The 10901-nt window shown below is 36.4% G+C and overlaps 1 protein-coding gene across 1 annotated transcript; it reads left to right on the top strand.

The window, feature by feature from the left end:
- The first annotated feature begins 7199 nt into the window (after positions 1-7199).
- Positions 7200-10133, top strand: LOC104233579 (BI1-like protein). Its single transcript, XM_009786990.2, has 4 exons — positions 7200-7557; positions 8938-9051; positions 9156-9313; positions 9684-10133. Exons 1-4 carry the CDS (start codon positions 7305-7307, stop codon positions 9879-9881), a joined length of 723 nt encoding a protein of 240 aa, XP_009785292.1. The 5' UTR covers positions 7200-7304; the 3' UTR covers positions 9882-10133.
- The last annotated feature ends 768 nt before the right edge of the window (positions 10134-10901 follow it).

Below are 10901 nucleotides of genomic sequence, written 5' to 3'. Positions count from 1 at the left end.
GACGCACGATAGGAGTTCAAGAATGTGAAGTTTTTCCTAAAGGTTCTACAGCCTCCCGAGGATAAGCACAGACGTCTCCGTACCGATCCGCGAGACTCTACTAAACCTGCTCATGACTCGTGAGACCTATGTAATCTAGGCTCTGATACCAACTTGTCACGACCTCAAACCGGACCCGGTCGTGATGACGCCTCTCGTAAAAACAAGGCCAGTTCACACAATTCCCAAATTTATTTTTAACAATTTAATAAGTAAATTTAAGTCATTTATAAGAATAAATCCCCAACAAGTATAAATTTAGCGAAATAGAACAAGTGCGAAAATAGATACAGCCCGACATCGGGGTGTCACAAGTCACGAGTATCTACTAAATTCTAAATACAATGGAAAGTCTGAAAATGTAATAAATACAGTCTAATGAAATCAAGAGGGAGAAAAGCAGTGCTGCGAACGTCGGACAACTACCTTGCTAAACTCCGATGACTCTGCCTCTGATCAACCAATACCCGCTACCAGGTTCAGAAATATCTGAATCTGCACACAAGGTGCAAGGAGTAATGTGAGTACTCTGACTCAGTGAGTAATAATAATAAATGAATACTGAGTGATAAGAAATCACGTAAAGACACGTCAACAGACTATAAAAAAGCAGTAAAAGCCAGTAAAAATAATGAAACAATGGAAATATGTAAAGTCACTTTAGTTCAGTTTAAGCTTCTTTATAAATGCCTTTTTAACAGTTAAGCAATTAAATGCAAAGCAGCTAGAACAAATAAACACATAAGAATCCGCCCTTCGGGCACAATGTCAACAGAATCCGCCCCTCTGCAATATCATGGAACAATCACCAGCCCCTCAGGCTATATCTCATATCACAATGGGTACCCGCGCTTACTGGGGGTGTGCAGACTCCTGGAGGGGCCCCTTACGGCCCAAGCGTAATATCAAGCCATCTCGTGGCATAATCACATAGGCTCTCGACCTCATATCATCAAGCCACCTCGTGGCGTAAACATCTCAAGCTCTCGACCTCATAATCATAATCAGTGTTTTCTAACAACAGAGGCCCTCGGCCTTACTCAGTCAGAATCTCACAAGCCACTCGGGCAACAGTAAAATATGGTGCTCAACCCAAAATATCATTTAAAATATCATTTTAAGTGTTAAAGTAGAGTAAACAAGGCTGAGTTATGAAAACAGTAGAATATAGTATGACTGGTTCAAGTATAAAGTCAAAACAGTGAGGAAATATCAGTAAAAATCCCCCAAGGGTTCAAATAGTTGGCACAAGGCCCAAATATGGCATTCAGCCCAAAACATGATGATAACAAATAGTTTTCAATCAAATACGCGGTAAAACAACCATTTGGGATGGACTAAGTCACAATCCCCAATAGTGCACCACCCCACGCTCGTCATCTAGCGTGTGCGTCACCTCAATATAGCGCAACGATATGCAATTCGGGGTTTCATACCCTCAGGACAACATTTAAAATCATTACTCACCTCGATCCAGTCCAAACTCTAGCCCGCGATGCCTTTGCCCTCACGAATCAACCTCCGGATGCTCCAAATCTAGCCACAATCAGTACATAACCATTAAAATATGCTAAGAGAACAAAGCCCACTCGAAAATATCTAATTTACATCAAAAATTCCGAAATTGCTCAAACCCGGCCTCGAGGCCCACGTCTTGGAATTTGATAAAAATTACATCAATAGAATCCTCATTCACTCACGAGTTTACCCATATCAAATTCATCAAAATCCGATCTCAATTGCCCATTCAAATCCCCAAAAAAATTCTCAAACGTTTCTTCCATTTCCCCTAATTTTCACTTTAATTCCTCAAATTAAATGATAAAATTCAAGACTAAATCATGGAATTAAACCAAATATGAGTGAAGAATACTTACTCCAATTGCTCTACTGAAAATCCCTTCAAATTTCACCTTCTCCCGAGCTCTCCAATGGATTTTATGATATTGGACTTAAACCCTCGATTTTAAAATATAAACTGTCTGCGCAGGTATTTCTTCATCGCGAACGCGACATATCTCTCACGTTCGCGAAGCACACAGCTTCGCTGACGGGAATTCTTTATACGCGAACGCGATGCATAATAGACTCAACCCTTCTCGATCGCGACCCCTACTACGCAAACGCTTAGAACAAATGCATTAGAGGCCCAGCTACTCCTCTTCCTCTATGCGAACGCAACATAAGCCTCACAGCATCACAACATCGTGAATGCGACACACAAAACGCGAACGCGAAGACAAAATTCGCCGCCTCAGAGAATACCCTTTGCGAACGCGAGTCCCTGACCGCGAACGCGAAGAACAAATCGTCTGCAACAAAAATCAGGAAAAATTTGCCAAGTCCAAAGTACAAAATTGATCCGTTTAACCATCCGAAACTCACTCGAGGCCCTCGGGACCTCAACCAAATATGCCAACATATTTCATAACATCGTTCAAACCTGTTCCAACTTTCGGAACGCTCAAAACAACATCAAAACATCAAAATCGCATCGGATTCAAGCCTAAGAATTTCAAGAACTTCCAAATTCCGCTTTCGATCAAAACGTCTACCAAACATCGTCCGAATGACCTGAAATTTTGCACACACATCACATATGACACAACGGACCTAATCCAACTTCCATAATTCCATTCCGATCCCTATACCAAAATCTCACCTATCAACCGGAAAACGTCAAAATCTCAATTTCGCTAATTCAAGCCTAAGCCTTCCGCGAACCTCCAAAACACATTCCGACCACGCTCCTAAGTCCCAAATCACCTAACGGAGTTAACCAAATCACAAAAATTCCAATCCGAGGTCATCTACGTAACAAGTCAAATCTTGGTCAAACCTTCCAAATTTTAAGCTTCAAACTGGGAACTGTTCTTCCAAATTCATTCTGATTACCCTGAAAATCAAAACCGACGATTTACATAAGTCATAATACATCACATGGGGATAGTCATGCCCGAGAACTGGTGAGCGAAGTGCAAAAGGTCAAAACGACCGGTCGGGTCGTTATAGGATTTGGGCGATTTTGGAGGAGATTTTTACCATATGGATTGGGGTAAGTGTTCTCTACTCAGTTTTGGTTATGTTTAATGAATCCATATTCATTTTTGGGATTCGATTGATGATTTCAAAGTGAAATTGAGGGATTGAGGGATTTAGGGCTTGGTTTTGGAGAGTTTTAAGTGAGGATTTGAGGGGCCAAATGGAGTCCAATTTTGACGAATTTTACATGGTTAGACTCGGGAGAGGACGAGGGTTATTAGTTTTCAATTTTTGACTGATTCCGAGACGTGGGCCAAGTTTTGGCCGATTTTGGATTTTTGGCATATTTTGTAGTTTTTATTATGAAATTCGATTCTTTAGCACATGTTGATAGCATTAATCTGATTATGGTTAGATTCAAAGTTTTTGGAGACCGAGTCCAGAGACGAGGGCATTCCGGAGTGGGATTTTACGCAGTTGAGGTAAGTAATAATTTTAACTCTACCTTTGAGGGTATAAACCCGGAGAATTCGATGTCATGTGACTATTCAGAGGTGATACCCATGCTAGGTAACAGGCGTGTGGGTGTATACCTCAAGGGATTGAGATTTGGTCAGTCCCGTGAGGCTGTGAGGACTAATAACCATTATCTGTGTTCATGCATTTACTTATTGTTAAACTTGTTTGCCTTCATATTAGAGATCGTGCTTAGGCTTTATTCATGCTCACATTATACTCAGTCATAGAAATTTTTGTACATGTTTACCTCAGTCTCTATATTTGCTAATATGTTGTGATACTTGATGTGGGTTGTGTCCCTTTATTTGTTGATGATGGTGAGGCTAGTGAAGTACATGATTGAGTGAGACCGAGGGCCTGGTTGTGAGGATATTGATACCATATCGCGTGAGCTATCCGGATAGCATGTGAGCTGACCGTGCGAGTCCGGGTATTAATACCATAGCGTATGAATTGTCCGCGTAGCACGTGAGTTGACTGTGCGGATCCAGGTATTGATATGATAGAACATGAGTTGTCCGTGCTTAGCGCTTGGGCTTTGGGAGCCCCTCCGGAGTCTGTACACACCCTCAATGAGCGCAGAGTGTTGAGTGTGTTAAGTGCTGAGTGCGAGTGATGAGTGATGGAGTGACACTGCTATGAGGTTGTAGTTATTTGTGCTGTTGCTGCATTTATCTGTTAAATTTCTTTGTGCAATTTACTGAGTTATGGAATTTACCTATTTATTTCTATTTATTTTTAAATTGTGAAAATAAATAATTGTACTATTTTACTTAGCTTTTCACTACTGCTCAGTTCCTTAATTATTTCTGTTACTATTGAGTCGGTTGTACTCATACTAGACCTTGCACTTTATGTGCAAATCCAAGTGAGTTAGAGCGCGGCGATCATTGAGTTCAGACCGACTATCTTTGGAGACCGCAAGGTAGCTGCTAGTGTCCGCAAGGCCTTGTTACTCCTCTTGTCATTTCTTCTTTTGGACAGTTAGACAGTTTATATATCTTAGTTTATAATTTTAGACGCTCATGACTTAGTGACACCCCGATGTTTGGGGCTCGTTTCTGTATTTTTATATATTATATTTAGATTTAATTTAGTTTATGAAAAATTTAAATATTGAAATGTTTTGTTAATTTCTTATAATCAGTTTAGTAGTAATATTTTGGGAAGTAGGCTTGCCTTGTAACACGATAGACGCCATCACGACCATGGTTAGATTTTGGGTCGTGACAAATACCGTATTCCATAGAAATAATCCTTAAAAAGATCAAAACCTAGTCAATTATTATCTAACGAAGCCAAATAATATTAAAGGAAACATCCCCAATAAATAAAAGTTCAATCTTGGCTAAAATCTCAAAAGTCAACAAAAGTCAACCCGAGGCTTGCTTGGTTTAAACTCGAGTTTCGAATCAGAATCTGATTACTCATTCACCCCCCAGCTCGGATATGCAATTTGTTTCGAAATCCGACCTCAATTTGAGGTCTAAATCTCCATTTTTTAAAATCCCTAAATTCTATCCAAAATCCCCAATTTCTATTTTAAAATTCATAGATTTGATGTTAAAAACTCATGAAAAGTAATTGAAATTGATTGAAAACTAGTTAAAGATGCTCACCAATAAATTTGGGAAGAAAAAATTCTTCAAAAATTGCCTCTAGAATATTTGAGATTGAAAAATGGTATAAAATAAGATAAGTCTCGACTTTTTCCCTCTTTTACCGAAATGCGGCATAGCAATTACGAATTTTTGTTCGTAATTGTGAAGCCCGCCCTAGCGATACACTGATCGCAAAGCGACAGTGCATCAGCCCCCATCTCGACCCGCCCGATTGTCCTCTGTAATCTTGAGCGTGCCGTGAAGTAATCAGCACCTAATTGTATTATGAAGATATATATTCAGGTTCTTTCAATACTGTTACAGACATGATGACAGTAAGAGGCGCATGTTAGACGATGAATTTAGCGGAGGTCATTGTCCTACTCAAATGATAACATTTTTTTTCTTGAACCACTCCCAAATTAGGAGGATCTATAGTGTTTCCATACTTTCCCTCCATGGTGACTTGAATCCAGTATCTAACGGTGTAGGTGTAAGTGCTTTTACCAACTGAGCAAGCTTCACTTGTCAAATGATAACATTAGATAGGGAGTTTTAACCGTTAGTGAACTAAGATTCTTACTAAGTAAATTCCATGCTCTAGTATTGAAAATCACCACATGCACACGCAAATTTTTTAAGCTTTTCTTTTTCTTTGTAAAATGTGGTATTTGAATATGCATGTGAAAATGATTTTATCGGAAGGGCGTAAAGGCGATGTACAATTTTGAAAGATAGGAAAATTAAAGTAATATGTCTCCTTAGAATACAGATAGGAAAATTACATGTTTGTGTTGAAATTTTTGTTTTTATTTTATTATATTTGGTTTGTCTGTGTGCTTAAATGGAAAACTTTTTTTTCCCTTAAAAGAGAGATACATATCATTTGATCTGCAAGTTGCAACTATAACAGCAGCCAGAGAGAGGTTAAGAGGGTGTTTGGCTAAGCTTATAAGTTGGTCAAACTAGCTTATAAGTATTTTGTGGCTTATCTACGCGTTTGGTAAAATTAAAAGTGCTTATAAGTTAAATGCTTATAAGCCAAAAATAAGCCAAAAGTCATAAGTTGGTCTCTCCAACTTATCAAATTTTGAGCTTATAAGCACTTTAGGTTTGCCCAAAATATTTACTATTCTATCCCTAAAATACTTTTTTTAAAACAAAACTCTTCGTATACCCAGTTCTTCAGCTGCTTATTATTAATTTCAGCACTTTTATCCAAACACGTAACTGTTTATTTTTTAATTCAGCTTCAACACTTAAAAGTGCTTTTCAATACCTAATGTTTATCGGCTACTCTATGTCAGCTAAGCCAAACGGGCTCTAAGAATGGTTTACTCAATAAAAAAATACATAGACTTTATTAATGGTAAGAGGCCCAACTCACAAAAGTTTTAAATAGTTCTATTGCAGATAGGAGTATTTTTTTTTATGGATGTGCAAACATATTCCACCTACTATAGACTCTTAATTATAATAAGAAAACCTCAATTATTTAAGCATATTTAAATTTGGACAGAATACCGAAATACAATTATGTGCTGTTCTCCTAGATTTTTAACCCGTTCATTTCATGCTCTAAATCAATAAGCATATTCATATACCTTTTATATAAGGTTGAATTAGGTTAATAGATGTCTTGTACGGAATTTGTTCCCTATCCCTCTACTTCATAAAGTTGAAAACCTATATAGAAAGGGTTAATACCTATAAATGTTGAAAATAACTTTATATATATATATATATATATATATATATATATATATATATATATTTGAAAACTACATAAAAAGAATTGTTAGTCAAAAATACATAACTCAAAATAATTATGAATTATTTAAGAAGTACATGGTAAAAAAAAAACCCTTTTGACTCCCCAAATAAATTAAAGCAGAGGGAGTACTATCTTTAAACCCCTCAAGTGGGTGCTATTTCTAGTAAATTGCAAGTAGACTAGTAATCATATGAAGTATGGCAGGAATTTATACATACTGAAATATCAATTGGGAGAACAAAGTTTGACTAGAAATACCCGTTCAGAGCCGCCTCCTTTTTTTCAATTTCCAACCAATCAAACACGCTTAAATAAATAGGCAGATAGATAGAGAAAAAGAGAAAGAGAAAGAGAAAGAGAAAAACAAAGAAAGAAGGGAAGGGAAAATCATGTTGACGAACTTGATTAACAATGATGGAGTGAAAGGTGACATAGAAGGAGGAAACCTGCTCTATCCAGGCATTGGAAATGGCGAAAATGAGCTGCGTTGGGGTTTTATTCGCAAAGTTTACTATATCCTCGCCGCTCAGATCCTCCTAACCACCGTTGTCTCCGCCGTCACCGCCCTTTACACTCCCATTAACCAACTCCTCAGTGGCAATATCGTCCTCCTCATTCTCCTCATTTTCCTGCCTCTCATTTGTAAGTTTCATCTTTAATTTTGTGTCATCTATCAATTGGTCGGCGATCAGTTTTCTGAAATCGTTGACATTGGATATAAAAGTCAATGAAAATGGATGTGTTAATTATATGCCAATTACTTGCAAATAAGAGGGGTACAATAGTCAATTCATTTGGGGAGTTAGTTACACAGTTAATAGTAGCTGTTAATTGATTGATTTTTAGTCGCAGAAATTTTACTACGTGAGTCTAGTTTATTTATTGACAAGTGGACTTATGTTCCTATTATTTACTTATTTTAAAACATGTTTAAGTTCACTTTTTTTCCTAATTAGAGGCTTAAAAGGTGGACAATAAAAGGAAAATAAAATAGGAAAATCATGATCATATAAAACCGGTAAATATCTTGATCATTAACAGTATGATCTACAATAATATAATCTAAATTAGAAGTGCAATATTTTACACACAAATAATAAATAAATTAGATTACGTTTTCCATTAAAAAATATGGACAAATAAATTTCTTAAAGTTCACGTTCGTCAAAATTCATATTGTCATCAGTGATTCTCCATATTTTTTAGTACAAGGAATATATTTTCCTCTTCAGCGTCGAATGAATCCTAAAAAATCAAGATTTTAACAAAATTTTTTATGGAAGAGTAGACCTAGTAATTGATTTTGGAAGATCTTTTCCAGTTTTATTTTCCTTTTACTGCACTAATTAAGCCTCTAATTAGAAAAAATAGTAGGCTTAAATATTGCTTGTTTAGCTTATTTTGTAAAATAAGTAAGTAGGAACATTAGTCCACTTGTCAAGAAATAAACTAGACTCACATAAGTAATGCTAATTATGTGACTCACATAGTAAAACTTCTCGTTAGCAACTCATCGTGTGCATAAATGGAGTACTCTGGTTACCTATGAGAAAGAAGGTAAACTTGGAGTTATGGTAAAATTATGGCCAGTGGCGTAGCTACACAGTGCCAAGAGTAGTCCAGCGAAGCGAACTCCCTTGCTGGAAAATTATATTATACATATAGGTCAAATATCACCTTATGTAATTATATATTATACTTTGAACATCTTATATACAATTGAGATAGACAGCCTAGTGGCCAACCGTGTTGAAAATGAGGTGAAGTTCATGGGTTTGAATTGAATCCCGACTTCAAAACATTCTCGATTCTCTCTTTCCTTTGGTTCTGTGCTTACTTTATATTGTAGTAGAATTTCCTTTATCTTTTTTATGTTAGTTTTAATTTATAAAATTATAGTTCCATTACAAGTGTTTATGACTATAACTATGTTAGTGTTAATAATGTGTGTGGCTCGGTTTGGTATCTTTGCAGTTTAAGCATGTACTTTGACGTACTAACAATTCGTTCTTGCATATGCAGTGTTGTGGCCCTTGTATATCTTTCAACAAAAACATCCATTGAATTTCGTTTTCCTTGGCCTCTTCACTGTTTCCTTGAGTTTTGGTGTTGGTGTAACCTGTGCTAATACAGATGGTGAGTAGTTTAGCTTTCTATGTAATTGATTTTTTAATTTGTTTGGACTTCTTTTCTACTTCAACCTCTTGGATATATAATTTGCTAATGTTTGGAAATTACAGGAAGAATTGTGCTTGAAGCCTTGATCTTGACATCAGCTGTAGTTTTATCTCTTACTGGTTACACATTTTGGGCTTCCAGAAAAGGCCAGGATTTCAGCTTTTTGGGCCCATTTCTCTTTGCTAGCCTCTCTGTACTTGTCTTGGTTGGATTTTTACAGGTTGGTATCTTTATTTTTCCTTACGGAAGAGAAACAAAGCAACAAAAGAAAACTAACCAAAAATCAAGTGAAGGAATGAAACCCCAATAACATCTCTGATCCCCTACACGCAAAGAAATGGTTGAACGCACAAGCGCATGCCATTCAAACACGACTCTTAACTAAAGGTCAAATCATCAGCTACCTAATTAGTCTCCCTATAGATATAAACAATAGAGACCACCGAGTTCCTATCCATGAGATGACCAATGCGGTTGACAATCCACAACCCTTCTAGACCGCAACACATGAACCATACTAGAATTATTAATTAATTTTACGTCTCTATTTCATTTGTAGCTCTGACCTTTGATACTTTGCCCATTTGCAGATATTCTTCCCTCTTGGATCTATAGCTAGTGCTATTTACAGTGGAATCAGTGCTATAGTTTTCTGCGCGTATATTGTGTATGACACAGACAACTTGATTAAGAGGTTCACGTATGATGAGTACATCTGGGCATCTGTCAATCTTTACTTGGACATTCTGAACCTCTTTTTAGACATTTTGCAGTTGCTAAGGCGGTGAAACAACTAGGTGTGCAATTAAGGTGCATATTTGAAACAATTTTATGAACGTCACTTTGATTTTAAATGGATATGGATGAAAGTTGGCTATGTAGATAGATATTGTACATCTCTCTACTTACATACTCTGTATCGGTACTCACAAATTCATGCTTTGATCTTTTCAAGTATAGTAAGGTGGAATTTCCAGTATAAAGTTTCATTGATGTAACTTTAATTGACTGAGAAAATGCATTGCTTTAATTTCTTGTCAGCCGCAAGGGAGTTTGAATAAGCAGTAGTTTTAAAAACTCAAATACAGTTTATATGACTTTGCTTCCTGAGCAACTAAAAATTTAGGAGACTAATTAGTGTTCTTGGATCTAGGACTTCATAATATATATGTAGAGATGAATTCAGGATTGAAATTTTTTGTGTTCAACTTTGCACTGAACTAATTATACCATTAAAATTATGAGTTCAAATCTAATATTTGTTGAGATCTTAATAAATTTTTACATACACATCTAAACTTCGTGTCGAAAATTATGAGTTCAGTTGAACCTGTAGTCGAAAGGCTACATCCAAACTAATTTGGATTGAGGTTGAGCATAGTATTACATATGTTTCATAGCTAGATGGGTGAAATCGTGAACTAGCATTAGGATAAGATTTTAAAAGATCTGATTAGCAGATACCGTTAAATTTCATCTCAATCAATAAAAAGTTCGAGGAAGATTGCCAAATTAAAAAAAAAAAGGATTATCTTAAAGGCCCATTGAAGGATATGACATCAATAGATGAGGTTGCTCACTTGTAGTAATAGCGCTGGCTAATTATTTTTCAGCTTTGTAATTGAAAAATGGCCACTGTCGTGGAATTTCAAAGTCTATTACACCTATGGAATTTGAAAATCCATGACTATGGCTATTTTTCTATTACAGGGACTAAGAAGTGGCTATTTATGAATTTTATCCTGCTCAATTGCGTAATTTCTGCTGTTGATTCTTTTTGTCAAGTGTAAGAATGGTTTGCATGATTT

The sequence above is a fragment of the Nicotiana sylvestris genome, chromosome 4 (assembly GCF_000393655.2).
Source record: "Nicotiana sylvestris chromosome 4, ASM39365v2, whole genome shotgun sequence".
Lineage (NCBI taxonomy): Eukaryota > Viridiplantae > Streptophyta > Magnoliopsida > Solanales > Solanaceae > Nicotiana > Nicotiana sylvestris.
The sequence above is the reverse complement of the archived record's forward strand: the minus strand, read 5'-3'. Positions and strand labels throughout refer to the sequence as shown.

What these genes read in the sequence shown, in the direction of transcription:
- LOC104233579 (XM_009786990.2), top strand. Translation starts at nt 7,305, where the DNA reads ATGTTGACGAACTTGATTAACAATGATGGAGTGAAAGGTGACATAGAA. An exon ending in AACCTGTGCTAATACAGATG is followed by an intron (nt 9,052 to 9,155) that starts GTGAGTAGTTTA and finishes TGGAAATTACAG; the next exon opens with GAAGAATTGTGCTTGAAGCC. An exon ending in TCTTGGTTGGATTTTTACAG is followed by an intron (nt 9,314 to 9,683) that starts GTTGGTATCTTT and finishes GCCCATTTGCAG; the next exon opens with ATATTCTTCCCTCTTGGATC.